This window comes from Melanotaenia boesemani, chromosome 7 (assembly GCF_017639745.1).
Source record: "Melanotaenia boesemani isolate fMelBoe1 chromosome 7, fMelBoe1.pri, whole genome shotgun sequence".
In the NCBI taxonomy this organism is placed as follows: domain Eukaryota; kingdom Metazoa; phylum Chordata; class Actinopteri; order Atheriniformes; family Melanotaeniidae; genus Melanotaenia; species Melanotaenia boesemani.
Genome location: NC_055688.1, coordinates 29,364,792 through 29,392,749, shown reverse-complemented (window position 1 = coordinate 29,392,749; position 27,958 = coordinate 29,364,792). Strand labels below are relative to the sequence as shown.

At 39.0% G+C, this 27,958-nt stretch overlaps 1 protein-coding gene across 2 annotated transcripts; it reads left to right on the top strand.

The window, feature by feature from the left end:
* The first annotated feature begins 52 nt into the window (after nucleotides 1-52).
* neurl1b (neuralized E3 ubiquitin protein ligase 1B) lies at nucleotides 53-27,872 on the top strand. 2 transcript variants are annotated; one of them, XM_041991263.1, is made up of 6 exons: nucleotides 53-326; nucleotides 21,162-21,406; nucleotides 21,490-21,823; nucleotides 23,766-24,500; nucleotides 25,984-26,109; nucleotides 26,592-27,872. In XM_041991263.1, the coding sequence occupies exons 1-6, from the start codon at nucleotides 230-232 to the stop codon at nucleotides 26,837-26,839; spliced, it is 1,785 nt and encodes a 594-aa protein (XP_041847197.1). In that variant the 5' UTR covers nucleotides 53-229; the 3' UTR covers nucleotides 26,840-27,872. The 2 variants fall into 2 exon arrangements, with proteins under 2 accessions (XP_041847197.1, XP_041847198.1); XM_041991264.1 differs by lacking the exon at nucleotides 53-326 and adding an exon at nucleotides 16,036-16,474 and having other exon boundaries at nucleotides 26,592-27,871.
* The last annotated feature ends 86 nt before the right edge of the window (nucleotides 27,873-27,958 follow it).

The following is a 27,958-nucleotide window of genomic DNA, read 5'->3' as shown; positions in this document are numbered from 1 at the left end:
AACGTTTATTTTCCTGCCAGGTTGGATTTTATTGGACAAATGGAGGCCATATCTACAGCCACGTGCTCATGTTTATACATCTTCAAATTTCAGGCGGGAGTGGATCTTGTTTATAAAATAACACTGCTCCGGAAACCAGATACAGATAGCGCGAACTAGAAGGGGCCACACTAACAGAGAAAACATTCATCTTAGTGAGAAAAACGTGTCTTTTTCTACAGGAAACACCATGGGAAGTTGCGAGTCCTCAAACTTTGCCATTTCCACTGCAAGGTGCCGTCTGCCTCTGTCCACCAAAGAAAAGAAACATAACCACAATGGAGAGGGTAAGCCGAATTTTACCTGTCTCACACTTTATTTTTGTAAAAAATAAATAAAAAAAAATTACTACTAATATCAAGGTAAACACTAACCTACAAGTCAGTATACATTCATAATAATTTGACCAGGGTGAAATTCAAAAGAAACAACAATTATGGTGTTTGCCTTTAACTTATATACACTATTGTTATTAAGGAAATAAAATGGTGAATCAGCTAACAATTCATTGACATTAAAATGTGACCCTATCCACATTCTTCTTTATTAAACCAAAGATGTTGTAAACTGCTGGTTTAATCTTTAACAGTATGTTGTACACTACTCGAATAAACAAATCATTGTCACCACTTTTAAAGGTTGTTAAATATTATTCATACATAAAAGAGAAACTGTTCTCTGTTCCAAGGTTGCATTTGTCCGTTGTTAGACCATCACAAGAATACTTGAAAAAACACAGCAAACCCCACTTATAGCCATAAACTAAGTTGTTATTCAAATAGCGCAAATTACACTTAAATAACAACTTAGTAACCTCTTTCATATGCCATCAGAATGCAAAAACTACTGTGCAGACTAAAAGGGTAAGACAAATAGGTTAATGCAGATTAGACCTGCTTGTACACATTTTAGTTTTGCTGCTATTAACAGCATACAGCTCTCATATCTGACCCAATCCAGTGTAAGAGCTGTTTTACCTCATCTTGCATGAATCCAACATTGTTATTTCTGTTGTTAGAGGAAATGCCTGTCACTCATGTTGCTGTGCTGAGCGCAAGCCATGTGGCTGAACAAGGGTCACAGAGGCCATGTCATAACTTTCCCAGACTCTTGTGGGATGATGAGAAAAAGACAAAACGATTGTGAGAATAGACAAGGAAGTGACTGGTCAAGAACCAAAATAATCTAGAAGAAAATAAAACAAACAAGCTAAGTATTTTTCAAGTGTTTGGAAGTTTCCTTTACTATCCATTGCTACTCCTTTCCTCTGTTTGTTTATCCCGCGTCTGTATTGTTGTGATTGTCCATCAGTTACTCCTTCTGCTTTTCATTTGCTGAAGTTACTAACTCTTATATCAATACAAGAAGTCTTGGAGCATAGCAGACACTAATTTTAAGAGGGTGTGAAGACTTATTCTCCTTTATATTAAAAGGTTTGTTTGTGCTTTTTAATCACTCATAAAGTCTATAAGGAAATATGTTTAACACTAAACCCAGAAAACAAATTAACTGTAGTCAAGTCCCATTTTAGTCCATTTGAGGGTGCTTTAATTACATAAATTAAAATGATCTCAGCGTCCACTAACTGATCTGATGCCATGACAGATGAAAGTCTCTTTTCATGGGTAATGCTTATCAATAGGTGGCGCCACTGTATTATATTTTAATCTCAGACTGGGTAATGGCCGCTAGGGGGCACGGCACTTCAGGTTTGCATTTGGCAAATAAAAGGATGAGTTCATTGGATAATTGGAGCCAAGCTACACTGAATCCTTCATCATTTTATTTCTGTGTATGAAGTCACTGCATAACAGAGCCAACACTGTCTTTATTTAAACATCCATTGTCCAAATGTAAACTCCCATACAGTCAGGCCGGAGGATTGTGAAGACATGTTTACTTTGTGGTTTAGTTTACATAGTTGCTCATGTCTTGTTTCTTTCAGCAACAGGTGTGGTTGTGATGTCTCTGCTAAAGTCTGTTCCAACATTCAAAGACTGGTAAATGCAGAGGAAAGTCTCTAAAGATTAACACATGTATGTTAGGGCTATTCACTGAGTCATTGTGCCTGCAGAATATCCAGTACCATCAGCCACACTGACAATTTGTGGACAATTTCATCTTTTATTATTAGATCCCATCTGCACTAAGCATGTCTAATACTGTATAGATTATCTGTAATGGACATCTGAATACATTAAAAGTAGAATGAGGATGTGCCATATGTGGGTGGGAAAAGCCTTCATCATTTCTCTCACATAAGACAAAGAGAGGAAATTAAATATTTAGCTCCGTCTTAATAATTTAAGGCTAGAGTGTACATGTGAGATAGAAATAAAAGAGAAGGAAAGGACATTATGAGACATAATATAGCTAGTTCTGATTATTATTCTTGGTCCTAATTTAGTTACTCAAATGCTGCCCTGTAATTAATATAATGAATTCCGAGAAAACCACCCTTCATCCACCATTCACTGTAGAGAGATGTTCAGGGTCACCCGCCTGATTCAGCCTGATACAATTTCCTGCTCAAAATGCTGGTGGCAAAGTCCAGATCGTCCTTATCGCAATCTCAGCTATCAGTGTGAGAGCCACATTTACTGTCTTTTGACCCATGTTTCTAAAAGTTAAACCTAAAAAAAACACCAGATGCAGCCCTGACTTCTGGCTAATTCTAAGAGGACGCTGTTGGAAGAGGATGCTAGAGTTTTGCTGCTGTATTGCTTCTTGTTGTCAATAATCCAGTGGGATATTAGATATACTTTAGGAAAGGAAGTTCTCATATTTACAAGTTCCTAAAATAGCCCCGTCACCCAGCACTCTCAGTATATCAGTGTCCTGTCCGAAGCAGGGGCCCCGCAGAAGTTTCCCACATGTGTCACAGGCCGATGTCATGACAAGAGAGCTGGGAAGGGAGGAAGAGGGGCAGGGAGTGGGAGGGAAGCAAAGATTAGCTTGAAGGAGTGGGAAAGAAAATAATGAGCGAGTTTACAAACTCATGATAGAAAGAGACAGGGGGTTACAAAAAAAAAAAAAAAGGATGGCGTTTCAACTGATGGTGACACAGGGACGTGTAGAGCAGGAAAAAGAGCCCAGATGGACGGAAGCACTCCGTGGTGTAGAAGTGCTAAAGGTGAAGCAAGTGTCTGTGAAAAGGACCCTGATGTTTCCCTGCTTGAAATCAGCAATTATGCAATGGAAAAACAAAGCACCCACAACTTTGTCTTTCATCTCTTTGATAAATGAGAGCCAGTTCCAGAGCCATAATCCCTACCTGTTGCTTTGTTGGTAGTTGTTTACCTGTTTGAACGTGCTAGCTGCATACTGTACATTTTAACATGTCACAGGGTTCTGAGCTCAGCTTACAGAGGACTTACTGGCTCATGTCCTTCCACGGCAGTTGTCTTTGATGCCTGATATGCAGTCTGTCTATGCAGTGAGCGTGCAGATATTGGAAAGTGTCCAATCTAACACATTCTCAGTTTGCTAGATGTTGATGGTGCAATGTCACGATGAACTTTATATACAGGATGGCCTAGATTTAGAAACACACATACACTTGATTAGAAAAATATAACTTGCTCTAAAATCGATTTAGTGCCAAGTTATGAGTAGTTAGGGTATTGTATATACAGACATTTGACCTTATTCTCTAAATATTTTCATTTAAAAGCCCAAGTTTACTTTGAATAAATCACACTTACACTGATGCATCTGTCTTTTTTTTTAAATAAACCTGACTGATCATTAATCTCCTTTTGCAATCAGAGGAAAAAAAGAAGAAAAATTATTGTTCTCCTAAGGGGATCTTTTATACTTATTTTCTAGGTAAGAAAATACATAAAATACCTTAATTTTAGAGTTGGATTTAAAATGGTTTAGCCAAAACAAACTGATCTGAATCATAAAAAACAAGGGGAGCTGGCCCTTTGCTGTAGTCTGCTTCAGTTGCAGTCAAGCTGCTGCTGTTTCACTGCTGTTTATTATCAGATTGAAAGCCGACAATGATCTCTATTTAAAAAGCATCTTTATATCAGTGACATTAATAACTGAGATTAAAATTGATGCAGAGAAGTCTCACTGTGAACTTTTTAGCTTTGCATTAGTCTTTGAATTATTCACATTTTGCTGCATTTGCTGGCTGATTTAGTCTTCGTCTTTATGTAATGTCCTGTATTCTGGTCCTGTCAGAATAAGTGACATGATAATAGATGCTGCCGAGATACCTCAGGTAGCAGGAAAGAAAAAGTGCGCCTAATGAAGGGCATCCATTCAGAACAGAGTGGTGGTTGGCAGAGGAGTCAATACACACCTCAGTTTCAAGCTGCTCCATGGGAACTGGGAATGGATGGCAGCTGTTTCCCTGGAGACCTAGACTAACAGGTCCTGCTCTCTAATTATCTTCGCCCACCTACCCAAGTCAGCAGCTAGGCAGGGAGCATGCCTGTGCTAAAGACCCTTTGCACAGAAAAAAAAGAATATCTCTTTTATTACATGTTGCTGCTTTATTCTGGAATAAATGGTCCATGACAGATGCATAGGAGTAAAGGGTAACAACTGAAGGCATTGAAACTGCATTGAAGTGACACACAAACATTGGATTCACTGCTGGCATCCAGCTATTGACCTGATTCACTGCACTGGTTGATAGATCTCAGATTAATAACACAGGCTAGCAGGCACTGAAAATGTAAGTGATATTACATCTTCTTATTAAGCCAGAACAAGACTCCCTTACCCAAGATTGTCAGCATGCTACATGCAGTGAGGCAACCCTGTTCGCTTTCATTAAAGCATGAACAAAAAGAGCTACAGGCCTTCGAATTGCCCTTGACACAAAAAAGAACAGCACGTTATGACTGTACTGTCTAACCCAGCACTGCCAGCGGCTTAAGTGTCTTTTATGACAGTTGACATGAGTGACTCATGCACCCAGAGCTCTGGAATGGGAAGTTTGTCTCATGCCCCCCCCTCCCAGAGTGTCAGTTATATGTCCTTCATGATTCACAGTCCAGTGGAGAACAAAAGCTACTTTGTGTTGTTGCAGCGCCTGCTTTAGTTGGCTCATACGTTTTTGATATTGGGATCTTGTTTTTGGAGGCCAGCCATAGACGGAATACACGGTCTGGGATGTTATCATGAAAATAATAGGCACCCATCATCAGTCACTAGGTGAAATCAAAGGCAAGCATTATTTTGATAATATTAGAGTCAAGCTCTAATAAGTGTAGGCGCCAAAAAGTCCACACTGACTGCATCAACAATGCAACCTCTCCGAGTTGTGCAGATGAGACATGTTTGTCCAGTTTGAATTTTCTGACTTCTCAGGGAAATTTGTTACTGAACAATGTGGTTTTTCTCCTAAACCCAAGAGACGGGAAGAAATGGGGCAGATAGACGAAAAACATTTGACAGCTCAGCTAGAGTTACAGGGCAGGTTCTTCTACATACAGCTTGGCTTTCTGTGTCCAACTACATATGCCAGAGGAATGTTAAGAAATGAGTTCTGGAAGGAAACTTATTATGTAATGTGGTACCTGGAATTCTCTGCTATCCCTATATACCCTTTCCTTTTGGACAATGAGACAAGCATACAACATATTAGCCACTGGATATTGCTCTTGAACTTCTCTTATTTTGTGGAAACTTTGGAATCTCAGACAGACTTTCTCTAAGTCTGAAAGCTGTCTTAGATGTCTTTTTAGCTTACAGAGTGATAGCACTGGTTAATAACAGTCATAAGCCTTTGGACCCCACTGGGTCATGAAACCCTTTGTAGAAAAAAGGTCACATCACCACAGGTTGGTTGTTTTCTCTTGTAACTTGAAGAAAATATCAGGTATGATACAAAGGGAGAGGTAAGTGAAGAAGCTGGTCTACATGTGTATGCCACACATTACACAGCTTTCCATTATTTAAATATCATCTGTCCGTCCGTCCGTCCGTTTATTAGTTTGCTACTTTGTTGGTCAAACATCTTGGTACAATAAGCAAGCAATTCAAAGCAATTTATAAGTGGCAAAGTTTGGAGAGTAATAAAATTAAATGGAGGTGGAGTTTTGCATAAATTTAAAAAAACTTTATAGGAATAAATAGACTTTTGGTTTACTTGCATATAAACACATAAATATGTGAAAACAAGGCATAAACCAAACCAGAAAGTAATAAAAGTTTTAACTCAGAAGACAATACACAAATTCTTGAAAGTGCTGAAACGTCCTTCCCACCGCAACTCCTGCCTCCTAACGGGAATGGGGAGGCTTGTTAAAGGAAGCACTTAAGAATGACGTCTGCTCTGGTGCTGAATATGCTCGTATGAGTCGTAATTCCCACCTGCAGCTCGTATTTTTGCAGGACACAGGTGTCATATTTAACAATATTAACGAACTATAAGGTTGTTTTGACTGGAAGACCTGTTGTTTACTGTGTTCCTCAGCCATGTTTGCAACTCTATAATTCAAAGTACAGTACAAGACCAAAATCTCTGTTCTAATTTTCAAGAACATTAACAATAATAAACTGCTGCCTTAGCATTAGCACAAAATTATATAACGTGATCAACACATGAAAGGGTAGCAACGAAAAAAAAATTAATTAAAATGTTAAGATGGTTGTAGCTGAAAAGCACCAAACCAGGCTGCTCAGCATTTCCCTAAAACCGCTTGTATTTCCCTAATGAGATTTTGGATTCTTTTCTCCTGAATATTTGAGAGTAAAGCAATTTAGGGGTTACAGTTTGGGAGCCTGAAGGCAAATTCTGACAAGCCTGAAATTGCTTGGGAAGTAATTTCCTTTTGAACTATGTCATAAATTCTAATGATGTTAACAAGCTTAATTGGGATTTTCTTAACTATAGGTTTGTTGTTTAATATATACCACAAAAATTCACTGCTTTCCCACCGTATGGCTCACAGCATTAATGTGAATATGGCACAAGGCTTTTTTACAGCTGTGGTGCAGCAGTGAAAAACTTTGGGTCAATAACATCCATCCTGCCTTCATCATATCAGCCCATGAAAACACATTTATTCTCTTGTACACTCACTAACTCGTATCTTACTTTATTTGGCATGATATACCTATTGTCTTTACAAGCTTCACTTTTAGTTTTGTAAATTTTTTTTAAGCATTATTAAATATATATGGCCTGACCTTGTAAATTTGAATGCTCAACCAAAATGTCTATTTCAGGACTGTGCTTGACAGGCTGTCTGAAGTGAGTCTACTACCATTTATGTGAAGTCAGGTTATATGTGACAAAGACCTTGACATGGGCACCAGTAAGCCTTCCTGTTACTCGTAGAGACTGGAGACCAGTCAGAGCTCTGATTAGTCCTCTAGAAACTCTTCCTGCTTTTAAAAGGTAAAAGTAAAAAGATGAAATTCAGACTGTGTTTGCACTTTGAGATCAATTATGTTCTGCTTCATCTCGCAGAACATAAGAAAAATTGGGAATAGTTCATGCAGTGGAGAATATCTCCGTGTGAGCAGCATCTCAAGCTGCCCTTGAATTTCAATCTTGTACAGAAAAGGCTAGAAGAAGTTGGCCGTGTTGTTCTGAGCCAACAGCATTTCCTGCATCTCCTTCGGTGGTGCATCCGCTCCTCATCCCAGAGAACACCGAGACAATAGAACAGATGGAGGAAGAGCACTGTCCGTGCGTCTGGTTAAATGCATTGAAGACATTTTTAGCACGTCTCCCACTGACAAAGAGGCGTAAAACAACATTTGAGTGGAGTCGTGCCACTTTTCATGTTCCACTATCAGAAAGTGAGAATTTATTTCTTTATAGCAAAGTGTTACATTGATGGTGTTTCTCTTTTCAACTCCACCCCCCAACTCTTTCCATTGTTTGAGTAACAGGGGTCATCTAATGTGAAGATCTGGCATGTTACATAATGTCATGATTTAGTCTCAATGGAAAACCTATGTGGATATTCCTCATGTCACAGTATCTGTTCGTGAAAATCACCATTCTATAAAAGAATGGACTGGCTTCTTGTTGATATGTTATCGTATGAGGTGCTCATCTGAATTGTTTTAAGGAGCATGGAAGTTGAAACTGCACTGTTTGTTTTGCAACTAGCAGAACATGAGAGTTTCAGGTCAACTTGTGCAACATTATAGCATTAAAAAGCATTAAATAGCAACTAAAGCACTATACCACAATTTGTGGACTTATGTATTAATGTTTTTAACAATGTTTACATTTATGCTAAATGCTAAAATGGCACATATTAATATACACAAGCTAACTGATAGAGTAGCATCAACAATTAGTCTAATCTGGCAGAAAAAAACAAACAAAAAAAAAACTAAAACTTTTTGCCAAAGGTGTGTGGTGGTTTTAGAGCTTCAGCTCCCCAATGGAAGGTTAAGTGGACAAAATATTCTAAATAAAGTACATAATATTTAAGCTACACTTAAGGTTAAAGTGACGCTGGTGACTCTGATTTACTGCAGCGATTAGCTTTCCTGCTGGTATTCCTGCCAACTCCCAAACTGAGCAGAGTGCTGACAGCAATCTGCTGCAGGAATTACTCTGATTATAGATAAGTGCTTTACATAAAACCATTGTAAAGAACCAAACTGTCCCTTAAACATAATGCTGTCAACCTCTGTTTGCTTCCAGATGTAGAAATCCACCAAGTTTGACAGAAATGGACTTTTCAAATTGCCAACTATTTAATGAAGCCAAAATGCTGGAAACATGAAAAAAATATTTTTTTTTACTAATAACAGTGAATCTTGAACTGCAGAAGTATCTTATAGTTAATGTATTTTGTTTTATTTTCTTTATTTTAGTTCATTAGTTATAAATCATGAGGGCTTCATTTGTGCCATAAAATGGTAAGAAAAAACAACCCATTAGAGATGATCTTCATGTATTTATAACAGCTTGTCCACTAATAAGAACTGTAAATTAATAAAACTTGCCAATGTAATTTGTTGTTTCGGTGTTTTTATTTATTTATTTATTTATTTGTTTGTTTTATTTTTATAAATAAATGGACAAACAGCTGTGTTGAATCTAATTATTTAATCTGTTCTTGTTTTATCTCCTTTGTATTTTGGCACAAGAGTTTTAATTTCAGTATTTAGATCTGTTTTATCTGTTTCCTGAAAACAAAACACAACTAGCTATCGAAGTTATGAGGAGACATTAGCGAGAGTACACAGATTTAGATTTGGCTGTGTTACAGTGCAGTGCTCAGCAGTTGCTTTCTTTTCCCAATTTACACCACTTGCCAGTGATTCACTACCTTGTGGTGTTTTCAATTTAGTCAAATCTGAAATTGCAGAAGTGAAACCGAGCATGCATGCATTCTGTCTGCTTGAGACTGCCACAACATTCTGTCTTATGATCTGAGGATTTTGCAAATTAAAACAATCTGTGAGGGCACCAAGCGCAAGAACTGCCTCCTAAAATGCTTCCAATTAAACGCAAATGCTGCTGTTGCTTCGATTAAAAGCTTTTTTAGCTTAACGTATTTCACTATCTACGGGAGAGATTAGTTTATTTATTTTTTACTGGAACAATGGCTTTGTTAATAGTTAAACTCTTTGTTTTTAAAAAGCAGGTGCTTGACTCCAGTGGCCTGTTAAGAGTCAACCTAATGAAAAGACAGGAGCACATATTGAGAGCAGATGTGAATGCACTGTAGTAGAAAACCCTGCATGAACAAAAAGAGGTGACCAGAAAAACATTGTTGTATGAATGTGGTTCATTGTGCTGGCCCATGTGTGTTTGATGGAGATGGTTGTGTTCACATTGAAGGTGGGTATGACTCACTTCATCCATTAGATCAGTGGTTGAGGTTTGGACAGCAGCCTTCCCCTGATACCACCGCCACTTACAGACCTTCCCAAACAGCCATCTGCTCAACATTTTTGCCTTTAAATCTTTCGAGAGAATTAAAATACTGCAAATGTAACACTTTTCTGTCCAAGGAGCAGTCACTGCACTGCTCTGCATGGCAGCAGTCGCATTGCTGTGGGCCAACTTTCCTTTAGCAGATGAGGCATGTCTGACCTCCTTCTCTGGAAATAGCTTTATTTGCTGTACTGTCCCTTGTGAAATCACTGCATCAAAGATGCTTGATACCCTAAAGGGGGACAGGATGTTATGGGTCATTGGGAAGCGCACAATTTCTGTTTGCATTTATTTAAAAAAAAGCAGTTTTCATAAAATTTTATGTCCTAGTGTGAGTGGTTGTTTTACAACACAGCAGCTATGGATCAAACCATTTTTGCACCACATTGTACTAAAATCTTATAAGAGTACCAGTGTGCATGGCTATCTACCATGTCTTCAGTTTTGATTATAAATTATATAAGTGGCAAAAGTAATTAATGTAAGCTCTGTCTCGCTTGACTGGACTACACCACCTGTCACTCAACAATGTCACAGCAGTCTGCTAATACACGCTCTTGGATGCAACTTTACCCTTTTTTCTTTTACTTGTACATGAATTAAAAAGTAATTACTAAGAACTGATAAAAAGGGAGTGTAGTGCATGTTAATTCAGGAAGTTATTAATGATGTTTACCATGAAAAAAATCTGTGTTTCAACAACAATGTGAAGTTATACATGACAACAAAGTTGTCTCATCTCCAATCCGGGGCTTGTTATACTTTATTCATTTCAAATGTCACTTATGCATTTATTTATTTTATTTATTGATTTATTCATTTATGCATTGCTTGCTGTTTAGTTTTGTTTCAGCACCTAAACCATCTGGTGAGGTTCAGGAATGAAAATTTACTCAGGATAAAGAAAGCATCCTAGTCTGCATTAAATTTAGAGGTTCATGCAACATCTGCTGCATTTTAGGAATCTCCTTTTTCTGGTTCAGTCTTCTGGGGGATGAATCTTGTCGCATGTGCACAAGACACAAATGTGCTTAAAGTTGTGCATGATGGCAACAAAACTAAGTAAATTACAAAATTCCTGTAATCTGCATGGCTATGATGTTTTTTTTTTTCTTTAATACCTTTTTTCACGTCATGCCTTGGAACTACATGAGCTGTGCCATAATGTTGTTTGAATTAGTTTTTTATTTCCAAATTCCTATAGGAAATAGTGAAACTATCTCAGAATGAAGTGTACTGATAAACATTTAATGGTGGAATTTAGAGATTTACTAGACTGGTAAATTGTAGCCCTCAGAGCTCTGATGATAAACCTGCTGCTACATGCAATGGGAAAGGAGTTAATTGGCTTGTCTGGCAAGTGTAGCTGTCATGATTTATGGGTTTTGCTTCGGTTTTATTTCTTTTCCTTAGTTCTGGTTGACTTTGAGTCTTCTGTTTTGTTTTTTGTGTCTTATTTTGTAGAATCATGCCCTCATATCTTGTGTTTTCTTTACTTCCTGTTTAGTGCACACCTGGTCTTACTTTGCTGATTGCTCCACCTGCTCCTCTTTTACTTAGTTTTCCTCTTCAGTGTATAAATACCCATTGGCTTTTTTTGCTTTCTGCCAGCTCATCATCATTATTGTTTTGTCTTTCTTTTCTTGTCTCAGTAGGTTTTCCCTCAGACTGGTTTGTTTTGCATTCCTGTAACCTGCTGTAGCAGTGCCTTTAGTTGTGGATTATTAAACTTTTGACACCTTCATCTGCCTACCTCCTGCAGCAGTCCTGCACAATACCAGCATTTCTTTTTTAATTTAACAAGATACTTTTGGTGTAAAAACTTCATTTAAAGCTCAGACGTTTGTGTAAATTTCCTTTCAAGTTCTTATTAACTACTACCAAGTTCTCACAAGTAAATTATTAAATTGAATTGCACCACTCAGGCAGAAAAGGTGTCATGTAATACCTTTAATAGTATGTAAATCAGTTACTAAAGCTGTTTTCACTTGGAACACAGGCTCAGACATGTCCCAGTTGCCTTTATTATAGGCAACAGTAGATTTTCCTCTTACTGAAAATGCTCCACACTGGCACTCGTACACTGTGGAATTTGCACTGTTTTGTTCGCAGAACATTAGGAATGGAATGTTCCGATATATCTGTAACTGTGACTGGTTTAACATTAATAACAGGGCTTCATGCATTTGTATATTCACAGTATCAGAAAAGAGTGACAAGCAACATAAAAGCAAACAGAGGAAGGAAAGTGTAAAAAGCAGCAAGCACCATCAATATGGACCTTTTCTTTGAATCCTTCAGACAAGTACAGCATTTTTCTACTGCATGGTATGGCTCAGCTCGACATCACCTCTCAATATGAATGAGATCAGGTTTTTACTGAAGTGTAAAACATAGAGAGCAGGACATAAATCTTACTTGTGTGCAGGTTGGTCATTGCACTTTACAAGTTTCTGACCAAGGCTGAGAACTAAGGGGTTGAACCATTTTCATCAGAGGGTACAAAAATGTGTATAACAGCTGAACTTTGATCAGCTATGAAAAAAGAAGCCTTGTGTAAATTTGATTTTTATTTTTTTTTTAGGAAACACAGACTTCTGTGTTCTTTGATATTACACAAGGTTTCTCTTTGACCAGTCAGTGATCTGCTGTCATGTGTTTCATGTCATCCTTCAGTATCAGCTCAGCTTACTTTGATACTTTTACTGACCTGTAATTGAAAGCAAAATAAACAACAAAGAAATGAATAGAGTCAAGTTGAGGCATAACCTGTCTTGAAATGGAAAAACGGCATAACCTGCTCACATACTGTGTGAGTGATTTGGACTTCTGTGTTCTCACATTCAGCTCCTCTAGGTGATGCCTGGAAAATTTTAAAGCTGTAGTGCAAACAGCTGAAGTTGCAAGCCATCCATACAAGAGCATTCAGTAATGTCAACAAAGATGTCAGCTGCCACTTTGAACAAAAGAGCTACCATTGCTCTTATTTTCAGAGGCCAAAGTGGTGGAACTACAGCTTGGAGCTTGTTGTGTCTGAGGGTGAAAGTATCAGCCTTTTTCATCTGGCTCATCTAGATACTCCACTTAGGCTGTTGTGTCATTATTACAACAATAACTGGAAACAAATGTGGAATACTGTCCAGTGGCAGCAAAATACACCCATCAATGTGTCGGCAGCTTACTAATTAATATGCTGTATATTAGTCTTGTCATCACCTAAATGTTGCTAATTGCCTGTGCCATCCAAAACCAGTGTGTATCACAAGTATGTGTATTGCCTATTGTTAGTAAAATTAGTGCATCATTAAGATCAGGAAATAATTAACTGCAGATGATTTTCAGCTGGGGCCTGCTCTTACAGAAATGCTCTTACATGAAATGTCAACATTTTTTGAGACCACATTGCAGGTATTCATAGTGTTGATGTTTCAACAACTTCTCTGTTGTCTTGGTTACAAGCGTGATGAGTCCCATCCTATCTGATGATGAGAACACCAAAGCTTGTTTTATTTAAAGTTTTTTAAAGAACCCTAACCTTCACTGATACAACCTTGAAAATTAATTCATGTCAGGTGACTAAGGGTTTTCCTAACCCACCAAATACTTATATTACTGAACCTAACTCACCAGGCTACAGATCAGTCCAGGCTGCTTGTTTGTGGCTAACACATAATGGTTGTGAACCAAACTGCATTCTATTCTGGCACATATGTGGGCAACCTGTTCTCATGCCCAACTCGTCTCCTACTGGGTTAAAACCTCACTACTTAGCTTGAAAGCACAGGATATCCACAAAGTGACATGTTTAAATGTGCAGGGTTTCCTGAGTTGGTAGCATAACTCCAGATGAGTCATCATGGCAACATGGAATATTTTATTTTGTGTTTTAAATACATAACTTTTATGTTTTATCATTGTCTAACCATAACCAGGCACTGGTCATACATATTGAACTACTATAGTAGTAGAGTGAATCAGGTCAAAATAATGACAGGAAGTCCCAAAAGCAGGAGAAAAAAAGGAAGTGAGAAACCCTGCAAAACGTTCCAACTTTCTGACATGTTAACCCATTTATAAGCATTGTAGAATTTTTCCGGTCAGTGTTTGTCATTGGCACAGTCAGTGCATCACTTACAGCTGCACATGGATAACTGGTTACATTCAACTGTACAGTAGTTCCCAGTTTTTCAGAAACTGATGGCACATGGGCACCCTGTCCACTGAAAACTGATACAAAGTGCTCTTGACACTGTGTCAGTATATGACAGTTTGAGAACGAAAATGTGTTGGATGGGGTCATAGGTGTGACGGAACCTGTTAGTTGTACCTTATCGATAGGTTAGGGTCAGATGCATGTAGCCTATTATATTAAAACTGAAGAATAATTCCTCATTTAGCAAAACTGCCTCAAACTTTGATCTGATTAAAACTAACCTGAGATTAATCTAATTTAAATTTGTGGAAGAAAATAAAGTGGTAAAATTATATGTGATATTGTGAAAATAAACAAGCTTCTTACTCTTGTGTTGGTTACTATAATGACGGTAAGCTGCACCAATTCTCCTGACTGGTCTTAAAGTGGTAATAGGCACATGGTTCATCCACTGTTATATATTTTTTGCCTTTTAAAATTAAATTAATATAATGACTCTAAAACCAGTCAATCTACAGAAAAAACAAACCCTGTCTATGAAATATACCCCATCCTTCTTGGTAAAAGTTGCGTATTTAAGTTATAACCCTGCCTTTAAATTTGCCTTTTTGTTTTTAGTTTTTGTTGTTACCACATTTACCTGAATCCTGGTTTGTGCATCCCACCCAACAAAATTGCTAATTAACTGCAATTGTCAGGATTTCTGTGCTTGTATTTTAAACAAAACACACTGTAAAAGAGGATGAACTTCTTTCATGCAGCTGATGACCCAGAATGTCAACATTTTATACTATTCCTCTATTGTTCTGCAGATATCCAGCAGAGTATCAAATAATAGTGTTGGAAATTACAGCTGCTTAGTTATAGAATAAAACCAGCTCTGCAATCATCATGCTTTCATTAACACCCCACAATCTGCACTCAGGCAGTACAGCAAGCATCAGGGGAAGCAGCACTTGTTACTGTAGCTCTGCTGTGTTTAAGGAAGAAGGCTTGATTGCCGACATCATTTCAGCCTCATATTGACTTCCTGTGTTAATCCCCTGGCCATTGCAGCCTTTTTCACTGTGAGGCTAGGGCAAAGGCGTGGAGGAGATTTTCACTTCTGCATCGCTTCACCCCAAACACCATTCACCCTAGGCTCATATGAGGAGCCACCATATCCTGCTCAAACAAACAGCATTGAGGAGGCAGAAACAAACGCTTTTGTCTTTGAGTTATATTTAGTTCCAGTCTGCCTTTATCCAAACGCTTTTGCTCGGGGCATTTATCTGCCCTCAGTCTGAATTAGATCATACATGGCCATGCTATCAGCTACAAAACAGCATGTTTCCTACATGGCTAGCACAGTCAACCTGCACAGGAACTTCAGACTTCTGCAGCTTCCCAATTACTCATGACAATGACATCCAGAGAGAATGAGTCAAACGCATTAACATTTTTTATGCATTTAAATTCGTTCAAGATCAAGACTTATTCCCTATTTGACACACAGCTGCTGTAACACCTCAGGCCTCCTGAATTCTTTACTCTGGGAGATATGCCATCCCATCTCTCCTTTCACCGATGCTCTCATTTCTACAAACCCTGCAGGCCATGCATGGCTCCTCAGAGAGCAGTGTGGTCTAGGAGACAGGAAACAGCTTGAGAGAAGCCCAGGAGTCAAGGCTGTGGGAGGGCAGAGGATAGGGTGGGGGAAAAAAGGGGGATTTCCTCATATGGTGCTTGGACTTTTATCACAAGTGTGAAGTCCTTATCTGTTTGTCTACTTTATGAGTGCTTGATTAATTTAGAAAATGATCACAGCCCCATGGTGGCTCTGTGTTCCTTTGGAGATCTAGAAAAATCTTCTGACTGTATACTCAGGTCTGTTTGAGCCCCTCAGATATCCTTCTTGTCCAAGTTGGCAGTGTCTTGTCAGCATAACCCCTATATGCAAATGTCTCCACAGTCTGCCTTCCTTTAGATTATGCATCCCCTTCCAGCATATTGTTTGTCTTAAAGGCTGTACACTCTTTAGGCTTCCATTAAGTTAAGTAAATTAGCAACTGAATTAATTATTTAAGGGCCGTGTGATGCTTTTGAGGGGATAATCTTTGCTTACTGTGTCTTTAAAGTCGTGCAGAGGGGAGCCTACACTAAAGAAAGGAGGGGGGTACTGTGCGCCAGTTGGAGGTGTCTGCCTGTCGCAGCGGCTTGGGACTGACATTAAGAAGAGCACGTCCATGCTTCAGCTGGGAGGTACATCGCAGTTTGAAGGCATTGGAATTGCAGCCGACCCAAGCAAATACTAATCGGACCGAGGATTAATGGATGGACAGAGAAACGCTGCTGTCGGTATTAAGTTGTCAGCCGATACGAGGAATTTCTAGATGTAATGGGGAATACGACTCCTAAACCTTTAATAGGTGAGACTTGCATTAATTCATTTATCACCACAATTGTAAAATGTAGCTACAGACAAAGCGGTATCTGTGCGTCTAAAAACAATCGCTCTGCGTGGAAACGCGCTCCCATCACGGAGGAGCAGAGCGTGATTCTCAGGGAGCGAGTCCAAGAAAGCGCTCTTCCAGCAGCCGCTGCTACAGTTACTTTTTTTTACCCATCATTTGCAGCATTCAGTTCTCTTATGTGACATTACATTTGAAGAAAATGATTAATGTAATTAAAAACCATCTTAAAAACGATCTTCTCATAAAAGCCCGTTTTGTTTGGCATCTCTTATCCAAGATTTGATACTGAGTACACTGATGGGAAAATACATGTCATTCCCTCACAGTGGCACTTATCATGCACTTGGTGCTGCCTTGTTTTCACATTTATACCAAACAAATGACAATTTGCCATTTCTGCTTTTACGTGTGTCACTTGCCTCCAAAATGAACCTTTATTTCAATTAGATTATTTTTTCTATATATTATAAAAAACATTTCTTGTGCCCTCCATACATTTTAAAATCTAACTCAGATATAGTTACAGCATATAGAAATCCCAAATAAAAATTAATATGAAGACAGGCAAAAACTATAATAAATGAATAACAACATTGTTACCTTGAAGCTGAAGAAACAATAAAAGTACTCTTCTTATATCGTCCACAACTGTGTTTTCTTGTTCTGCCATTACATTAAGTGCAATCTCAAGTGATTGCCTGGGATTTATTTCTGCATATGATTTGATTGTCACCCCCAGTTTTTGCATGATTATGAGCTCTCAGAATACAGCTCTCTAAGCCTCCTTGCCATGTCACCTAGAGCCCATTACTTGATAATCAGTTCCCCATATCACTTTGATTTAACTTCTGTCACACTCCCACGCCCCCAGCACGCTCTCTCACCAGTCAAACGATGGGGCTGCTGCCACTGGAGTAGTTCAAGTTGGGCTTGGTCTGACAGTATCTATTCACAGGAGCTGTGTGGGACCTGCTGCTCGCTTGGATCTGTTTGGTTTATGTTAAAAGTTTTTAAATCGGTTTTGTGAATGCAAACTCCTTTAACAGTCATAGCAGCTATATTACACCAAAAGGTAGCAAAAATAACTCAGATAAGAAATTAACTGTAAAGATGAATTTAAACAGCTTGAACATGTGACCAAATAAAAAACTTGATCATCTCGAGGCCAAAGACGTTTGACATGGCTTGTGGAGTCTAATAATTGCATTTGCGTGTGCTTTTCCTCGGGAACAACATTCCTATTTCTCAACTGTTTTTCTCCAAAAGTTATTGATCTATCACATGCAGCAGCAGATATATGCTGTATGTGATGTGCTGCATTGACAGCAGTAACTGGAAATCACTGGCTGAGCTTTGCTTGACAAGCAATTTGTAATCTCTGTTCCCTGCCTCCTCTTTTTCAGTCTATTTAATCTTTACTCTTCAACAATTTAATCTGAAACTGAAATAGAAAAAGGTGCTGATGTCTATATCTCTTTATTTTAGATGTTCATTGCTGCACTTGATGAAGTGGACCATCAAGAGACTTCAACCCTTTGCCTTATAATGTGGAAGAGTAGCAGCCTCAGTGGTTATTCATTGTTGAGACTTCTGCCCAGTTAATGCCTTGCAAGGTCATTCAGAATCCTAGCAGGCTCTTTTAACTATATGATATTTCTACAGTCACACAAAAATCGCTTAATCTCATGTTTGAGATAAATTATTTTTGTTTGGGAGGATGAAAATAACATGTCCTTGCTGTCTTTGTGTAACTCAAAGGTTACACTGTATTTTTAGATGATAATCGAAGCAGAAAGGAGCATCTCTGCAGATAAATATTATTAATCATAACATCCATATTTTTGATAAGTAGTTTTCTTGTAATCAAACAAAACCAGTATTCATTGCTAGTTTTACAGCCCAGTCTCATGGCAAAACCTGAAATAACCAGAAAATCTTATTCTATTGATTCGTCTTCATGGACACAATTTCTGCTGTTGCATTACATTTAACAGCAACAAAGGCTGCATTTTGGAGGATGGAGGGGTTGGGGGTGGAGCTACACACATAACTGTAAAGCCTAACGACTGAGTTAAGGTCCTCTCGCAATCATTGGTGTCCTGAAACAACTATGGATTTAGTTTCCTTGTTCTTTCAGTCACTGCTTTACAAACTGATTGGTTATGGCTTTCTATTTAGGAGTATTTTGTTAAGGTTATGCTTTTAAAAATTCTTAATAGAAGATCACATCAAAATAACAATTTATTGGCTCAATGACAGCTGAATCCCACCTTCCTGGCTAAACCCAGATCTAATAAAAGTCGTCCGTGCATCTTTTTCCTCAAAAATAAAAAAGCATTTTGAAGTTAATTCTAAAGCCCAGTTTTTCTCAGTCCTGGTCCTGCAGACCTACTACCCTAAGTGTTGTTGATGATTCTCTGCTTCAGAACACCAGATTCAAATAGAGATATTTCTATTTCAGCCAGGTGTGTTGGAAAACATCTAAAACATGCAGGGCGGAAGATCCTGAGGACCAGAAACACTGTTCTAAGCCAGTTACAGGGATATGGTTTCATTGGAGCAGCACCTTCTAGTGGCTATTATGATGCAAGCGAAGGAGGATCTGGGGTAACGCGCTTTATAGGTGGAGATTGAAGTGGACAGATGGGTCGACGATACACTTGTTGTTTTCTTAAAAAAAGGAAAGATAAACCACAGAAGTCTCATTCATTACTAGTAAACAAACTTTTCATGATCTTATCTGCAGGTTTGTGATGATTATACTCATAGCAATGATTGTCCTCTGTTTCAACTGAACAGCTAATTTCCCCCTAAAGCTAACTAAGTTATTGATGTGAAACATATCTGTGCTGAATTACACTCCCATGACTCAGACACGGAAGGAATGAAAACATGACCACCACAAGGACAATGTTTCTATTCTCCATCACAATCATCAAGACTGGAAGTGACGTCTCATCTGTGTGTGCAACAGGGCAAAATGATGACAACAATGTAAATGTACATATAAATAAATGCATAAGTAGACTGAATTATAGTTCTAAAGGTTAATAACTGAACTGTGTTTGGTTCATATTTTGTGACTAGAAAAGTCATCCTTGTTTTCTTAAGGCTTAAAAAAGGGCTTAAAATCCATTTTCCCCTTTCTAGTCGTGCAAAAGACTGAATTACTACTCAGGTGGTTAAATTGGTCTTTTAGGGTTTTTTGTGATTTATAGCCTGATACTCTGATTATTAAAGATCAGTGTCCACTTATTTACATATGGTACACAAATGTCTGTTTAATCCATGACAGACGTCAACTCACATGCTTAGAGCTTTCCCTTGATGCATGACCTGTCATGCTATGCCTTTCATCTAATAATGGCAAACAAGTGTCAATATCAAGCCTCACTGTAGATGATTTAACTCCAGGTTCCCAGTATGCCACTCTGTCAGCAAGGCAGTTGAGCCTAAGGCCTATAAGCTAAGCCCCAACATGTTTTCTTTCCATTTACCCAAAGTATATCTTCCTCTCTCAAAAGCCAAATTCCCAGAGAATAAAAGGGAAGAGGCACCCACACGTCATTTGAGATGTTACAGATGTTCTTGCTTCTGCTTCAAAGTTTAGAATATAATCAGAGATAATGTCTAATTTAGGAAATGTGCTGTGGAACATTTCACTGAGTTATTGTCTTTACACCAGATCGCATTGAATTTTAAACAGAAATGTAATCACTCTGTGGCCCTGGAGGAGAGTAGACATACAGCCTCGCCTTTGAATTTTGAATCTCGATCAGTCTATACCATAAACACTTGTCCGAAGCTTTGATTTAATTTTATATAAAACCCAAGCAATTGCGGTCTCATTTAAGCCTGCCGTTCAGTTTGTCTAATTTGATTTCTGAGCCTATTAATTTGTTTTGCAAGACTCATCATGGGATTTTTCCTTGACTTTTTTAGTGAAGATGAGATCAAAGATTTAGTTTTTTATTTGGGCATTTTAATACTGACTAGACACTGTGTGATTCATTTTGCACTACTGAAGATAACCTGAATAATCAAAGCGGTTAGTTAGGCTGTGTTTATGCTGTAGGCCAGGGCTGCATATTGCCCAGACTTATCGAGTCTGTTGTCAACTTTATGTTGATTTATTTATGTTTTCTCTCATGTGTGATGGTACTAATATTAGCATTGACCTTAAGCCAGACACTTTCCTTGCCCTATGATGTATACACATGGGATTTTGTTTAAATTTACTATATGGATGTGGTGAGAAGACTGATTTAGAACAGTTAGCTATTTTATACTGTAAATGTGGGTTTCATGCTCAAAGAGCCTATTTAATGTGCTTGTTGAGAGAAGTAGAGTGGCTTCATATTCATTATGGGAAAAGAAGTGTGGGGAGACTATGGGCTCTCTTTCATAACTTGGTCTCTGCCCTCTAAACCAGCTCCGATGAGGTGTTTGCAAACAACTCATTGTGTGCTGATTATGTTGTTTTTCCAGCAGCTGGTGTCACAGTCGTTGCTGTTTTGAGCATACCTCAGTCACATAAAAAGCAGGCCTGCAATGCACATACCATGTTCCTTTCCAACATAGTTGAATCATTAATGGCTTCTACTTTTCTCTCGTTGTGCCCCTGACTTTTCTCCACCCACAGATGCGACTCTGCAACCCCGTCCGGTGGCTAGCAGGCAGTACTACACCCTGCCTAACAATGGGTCGGGTGTAGAGAGAAGAGCATCTGCTCCTCCAGTTAGCATCAGCTTGGAGTCAACCCGCTTTCACCCCCATGCCAAAGGCAAGAATATCAGGCTGGATGGGCAGCTTCGCCGTGCCACTCGCAAGAACAGCTTTTGCAATGGCATCACCTTCAGCCACCGCCCTGTTCACCTTTATGAAAAGGTTAATTTCATCTCTTTATTACTGCATTTTGCCGAGACATAGAAAGAATAAAAGTTCAAGCGATACTAATGTATTTCTTTCAGGTGCGTCTGCGCTTGACTGCTGTGCACACTGGCTGGAGTGGAGCTCTGCGCTTTGGTTTTACCAGTCTGGATCCCAGTGAACTTGTTGCCACTGACATCCCCAAATATGCTTGTCCAGACCTGGTGACACGACCTGGTTACTGGGCCAAAGCTCTACCTGAGAGACTGGCCTTGAAGGACAATGTATTAGCCTTCTGGGCTGATCGCCACGGAAGAGTTTTCTACAGCATCAATGATGGAGAGCCGATCCTCTTCCACTGTGGACTCAGCATTGGCTGTCCACTCTGGGCCATTATAGATATCTATGGCATCACTCAGGAGGTCACGCTGCTTGGTGAGTTTTCTTATGTTATTTACTTGCTCTGTAAAAGCACTCTTATTAAATGTTTATGTTTTTGTTCAGACTGCGGCCAACCAATGCAAGCAGTAGCTACTTTGCGTTCAAATGGGAACGTGTTCAGATATTCAGTAAATTACAGTTATGTATATTTTTCTGACTGGAGTCAGCTCAGGCAGCTAGAGGGTCACATGTTTTTCACCATAACTTTGACAACCCCGAAACCTCAGGAATATATTTAAATAGTGTCAACACATTCACAGCTAAATTAAGCAGCTTCTTGGGAGTTTGGCAAGCAGCTGGGGAACAAAGCGCTGCAGCACCACAAGCCAATTTAGAAGAAGTGGGTGGTGCAGCCTGGGATGGCTCAGTGATGAATGATCTGTCTGTCAAGACTGATCTGTGTTCGTCTACAAAAAACAAAAAAAAAACAAAAGATGGAACGTCTTTTTCTCAGATTAGCTGACATGGCTTTAAGAGATGAACAACAGATGTCAAGCAGTCAGTTCACCCCTCATCCTCATTCTACCCACTCTCTTCATCTCCTTTAGCAGTCTCTTACTATAACTTTCCCCGCGCTTTGTCACTTTCTCCCCTTGCGCTGCCTTCATTTCCATCACTCTTTACCCCGCGGTCCCGCTCGTATGCACTGCATGTGTTTATCTTCAGTCTGACAGGAGCTATGGCCTTGTTTGGTCAAGGCGGTCGATCCCAGGAGCTTTGGTGAGGGGCCAGTGCACTCAACAGCTCCAGCATCCGTAGAAATAGTGGTAAAGGAATGTATAATAAGTCAAAGGAGGACCACTAGTTTCAGGCTTATTTATATCATCCTCTGAAACAGAAGAGGCAATTAAGAGAACTTACGTTAGTGAGGAAAGGAGCATAAGGAGGTAAATAATGTGGTGACGGACAATAAACGTCTGGCTGAGAGAGATTATTTGTTCTCAAAAGGATGGCTTATTTAACTCCACCACAAACATCCCAACAAGAGCTAAATTCAAAGGCCTTGAAGTGTAATGAGTATTCCAGCCTGTTTAATCTCATGTGTGATGAGTTGCAGTGAAAAAAAGTATTGAATAACAAAAGCATTGGATGAAAAGAAAATAGTGTTAATGACAAAACTAAAAATTTGCATAAAATTACCAAATATTTTTATATTTCTCTCCCTTTTATATCCTATTGTTTTATAGTCACTCCCTGATACACACAGCCAGTGTGTATGAGATAAAACCCTAAAATTAGAAATAAAACATTAAATGCTGATTGCATGCAAAAATGCTAAGTCAAATTATAAATCAGTTAATCAATAGAAAATGTGGTCTGTTTCCTAGTTGTTAAACTTAAATCATAAATCTCTGTTTAACTAAAAAGCCCAAATATTTTCTGATTTATGGTTTATTTTTATTAATTTATTTCCCCTCTTTTTGTGTTGGTAACTGGAACATTGGCTGGACAATCTTAGAAAATTTGCAGAAGGCATCATAAGCATTTGGTTATAACTAATATCGATCAGTGTATTAATACCAGAACCTGTCAGATTGATTAATAATTAAAGTCGCACTCTAAGAATGAAGTTGAATCTTTTTAAAATGTTCATGTGATGTTCTTGATGTGTTACAAGACACACTCTGAGCACTTGCAGCACCGGCAGCAAGTGAGCTTCATATTGGCTTGCCGAGTGCCACGGCTTCTCTAATGGGCTTACTTCTGTTGTGTGCCACTAAGCCTGGGAAATGAACCACCTCTCAGAGTGCTAGGCTAGCTAACAGCTCAAAGTTACTCTGTCTTCTAGTGTTACCTGTACCTGAGCTCTTAAAAGCATTGTAAATATACCACCATTACGATACTTCCATACTTCTTAGGTTTCATTTTCATACATAAGTGAAAAATGGTGCTATGTTAAAGTTATGTGCTTATTTTTCCGTATTTTGTTTTGCAGATAGCACATTTGCTGAAAGTGTGGGGTCCAGCTGCCTGAGTGCAGCCCGTTTGAGTGCCTATCTGCCCCAGAGCAGCCACGATTCAGCCAATTACAGCAACAATCAGCTGGAAAACAACCAGGCTGCTGCCAAGATGGCAAACCTGCAGCTCAACAACTACACTCAGCTCATCCCCTGCTGCTCCTCCTCCTCTTCCTCCTCATCCACACAATCCTCTTCTGTCTCCACCGCATTCCCAAGAATGGTCCGGGGCCTTCCTTCCCTGCTTGACAATGACTTGCACTTTCACCCCGTTCGTGGCTCTGATGTGATACTTTCTGCAGACCGTTCAGCCGCCTGCATCCATTTTCTGGACAGCAGTCGGACTCTGGTATTCAGTGACCGGCCACTGCATGTAGGTGAGACTTTGTATGTAGAGGTCGGCCATCTGGGCCTGCCTTACTTTGGGGCACTTTCATTTGGCCTAACATCCTGTGACCCAGCTTGTCTGCATGCTGGAGACCTGCCAGCTGACCCTGAGGTTCTCCTGGACCGGAAGGAGTACTGGGTGGTGCATCGAGGCTTTCCCATGCCCTGCTCTGGAGATGTGCTCAACTTCAGCCTGCTGTCCAGTGGAGAGGTGCACCACGGGGTGAACGGAGTGGGGCGTGGCAGGCTGCTCTGTGTGGACTCCTCCCAGGTCCTATGGGCCTTTTTCACCCTGCATGGGGCTGTCAACAGACTCAGGATACTTGGTAAGCATATTTTTTTAGCAATAAAGTGATATTAAAAGCCCAAACTGACTTTATTCATTCTATTTGTTGGGAAGTCACACCTTCAAAAATGTAATTTGTATATTTTGTTTTTGTTTTTTGTAAATTAGGTGAGTCAGTTTTTGCCATCCATATTGAAAACTTACAGATCTGGGAAATAGTATACCTTAGGTGATGCAACATAAAGAACTTTTAGGGTGTGGAGTTTGAAACCGAACAGCCTTCAGCAGCCTGCTCATCTCTATTTGAGGACGTCAGCTTTTTTTTTATTTAAATTTTTTTTAAATAAAATTGTAGTTTAACCAAATTAAAATCCCACTGAGATCAAGATCTCTTTTGCAAGAGTGACATGGCCAAGAAGACAGCAGCACATGTCATGAAAAAGAAAATACACTTGCTAAGTACATTATAACAACAGATTCAAACAGCTAATAATTTTGTAACTTTATATAGTTCAAGAAAAGTGCAAGAGTTAAAATCAGTAGATTGATATGTTATTAAGGTGCAAGTAGTTGAGTTCAGCAACAATTAAAAAACATAGACGCTCTCATGAAGATTCTGGGTTACACCAACTACCACACAGCCAGAGCGCTTACCTTAACTGAATGGACTATACCTCTGTCATGTCACTCGCTGGATTTTTTGCTGCTGTTATGAAGCTTTCCACTATGTTGGTCTTTCTAGAAATAGAAGTGACCATATTTGGCAAAGCTGAGGCATAATACTTGACAACAGATTGGACAAAAGACCAGCGGATTACTTTTTCTATTTATAAAGTCTCAGGTATCAAGTTTCAGGTAATGAAAGCTTCACGTTCCAATGAGGTACAAGAATCCATGGAATAGTGAATATATAGCTCTTCTTCTGACAGCGATATAGAACTCTAAATTGGTGCTGTTTGTTTTCAAGATAAACTAACAGCTGCTGGCTGCAACATATTTATCAAACAAAAGAAGAGACACATCAATCTTTATATTCAGTGCTATACCCCAAAGCAAATCAGCCTATGTCCTGAATAATGAAAGCCTGATGGAGGCTTTTTTTCCCAGACCAAAGGAATGCATCTGAGTAGTTTATGTCTGCATGAGCTTGCTCAGCTTTGAGCTGTGACCTATCTGTCCCAGTCCCACCACTCCCACATAAACTCCTATCAGCTCAGACTCCATTCTCACTGCTTCTAATCCAACAATACTCTCCTCAAAAAACAGTAACTATGGGAAAATCACCCTATTAACCAAGTAATCATATTTAATTTAAATGTTTAGGGCCAGTGTAAAGCCAGGACTCCTGCGCTACTTTGTAACAGTTTGAGGACACTATGTACTCAAGTTATGCAAACCAACTACAGTTAAATATACCCTCGGACAAATCCCACCTTGTATAGACACTTCATGAGTCTTGTTTTTTTTTTTTTTATTTATTTTTATCTGGAGGTGGTTGATTTGTATTTGTTTTTGTGCCCCAGGAACACTGCAATCCAGTCCTCCCCCCACGTCCCCCACCACCTCCCAGAGCAGCAGCCCAGATGACAGTGACTCAGACCTGGCATTCAGCGTCAACAGATCCTCCTCTGCTTCTGAATCCTCTCTGGGTAAGTTCCCAAATGTTGACAGCATACCTACTGCTAAACCGTATATAGAAACCATGGTGAGATCACCACAGGATGCTTCAGACATGTAGCGGTTGTGTTGGACAGTTCAGTACTATAGGAAAGAGGTTTTGTCTCATTTTGGATGTTTCAACCAGAGGTCTTTCTTTTGTTTTCATATTATATATATATGCAACTACTTTTCAAACATAAAAGTACATTCTCTTGAGTACTGAGAAGCTGTTATTGTCATTTTTGATTGATATCTAAAAGGTAATTTGATTAAGTACCAGTTATTCAGCAACTCCTGACATCTAAGATTAAGATTTAAACAGACTTTTTATTGGGATATAAATGAACTAAACATAATCCAATAACAGGAATGACCTGGACATGTTTTGTTGTAAGAAGAACAGTTTGTACGTGTGCATCTCAGTCTGCTCCGTGTTAAGACGTTTACATGTCTTTTCTTGGTTCTCCTTCAGTGACTGCGCCCAGCTCCCCTCTCAGCCCCCCCACCTCTCCGTGGCTCCCTGCCTCAGAGCTTCCCTCTGCTGGGAAAAACGGAGAATGCACCATTTGCTTTGACCAAGAAGTGGACACGGTTATCTACACCTGTGGACACATGTGTCTCTGCAACGAATGCGGCCTGAGGCTGAAGAGGCAAATCAACGCTTGCTGCCCGATTTGCAGGAGGCCCATCAAAGATGTTATCAAAACGTATCGGCCATGATGGCTTGGATGTTTAACCAGGTGCAGTGGCTTCCACTGCTGGATGTCACTACATGTTGACCCTTCTCAGGCTTTGCTGGACATCAATCTTGATCCCTACCAGAGATTAGCCGCACCAGTACATTGCTGTGCCTCTTTAGATTCCCATTTTATATGGGCGAATCCAACATGGAGACAAACTAGACTCTTTATACTTAAAATCAAGATGACGTTCATCTTCATACGTCGGTTGCACACTTGAGCACCTGTACTTTGGCAAAGAAGGAAGGGATGAAACACGATCAATTTTGTATTTTCTACATGACTTTCATGTCACTTGTATTTGTTGAGCAGAAAGGCCTGCTGTGAATATTTTGTCTGTACCGTCTCTGTTTTAGATTTACATGTGCTTCAGCAGAATATGAGGACCATCGTCTCTGACGTCTAGTGCCTTAGATTTTTGTCACGTTATTTATCTGAGTAATTATGCTATCAATCCTAGCCATATTTTTAATGTACTCTACTGAAAGTTAGTGATGAATAAGGCACACAAATTTATAAATTTATGCAATAATAGTTGTAACGGTAAGTAGAAAGAAGGCTGCAGCTGTATGTATGTCCAATGTTGTGCTTTAAGAAAGTTGTGGCTGGAAAATGTCTTTAAAAAGGAAGAATCGGGTTTTGCACATTGAGAGATTAATAAATGTGGTCTGAATAAAGTGTGTCTGGTTTTGGTAAAAGTCTAGAAGGTTTCGAAAACCCCCCAGGATGTGCACCAATATTTAGGATTAGATTGTTCATTTACCTGAACAATATGAAACATTTTTTTGGTGTGTGTATTAATATAAACTGTATAAGACATAGAAATGTGCATTTAAATTACATTTTTGCATTATTATCATGGCAAAAGCTGACCCTAGTTTCGACAATGTATCTAAAATCAAGAAATTTCAAGAGAAATGGTGATAATTTGTACAATAAAACATTTTAGATTTGTACTATAAAATTATCCTTTTAACATAATTTTAATATTTTGTTATTTTTATGTTAGTTAGACAACTACCTCAAATAAAACAGAGGCTGAATGAATGAATTTTTCTCATCCAGTAAAAATAATTTCTAAAACTTAAAATGAATAAAC

Excerpts from the sequence above, each read along its gene's own strand:
- neurl1b (XM_041991263.1), top strand. The coding sequence starts at position 230 with ATGGGAAGTTGCGAGTCCTCAAACTTTGCCATTTCCACTGCAAGGTGC. Across the intron at positions 21,407-21,489 it reads CTGTTCACCTTTATGAAAAG|GTGCGTCTGCGCTTGACTGC; the intron begins GTTAATTTCATC and ends TATTTCTTTCAG. Across the intron at positions 24,501-25,983 it reads CAACAGACTCAGGATACTTG|GAACACTGCAATCCAGTCCT; the intron begins GTAAGCATATTT and ends TTTGTGCCCCAG.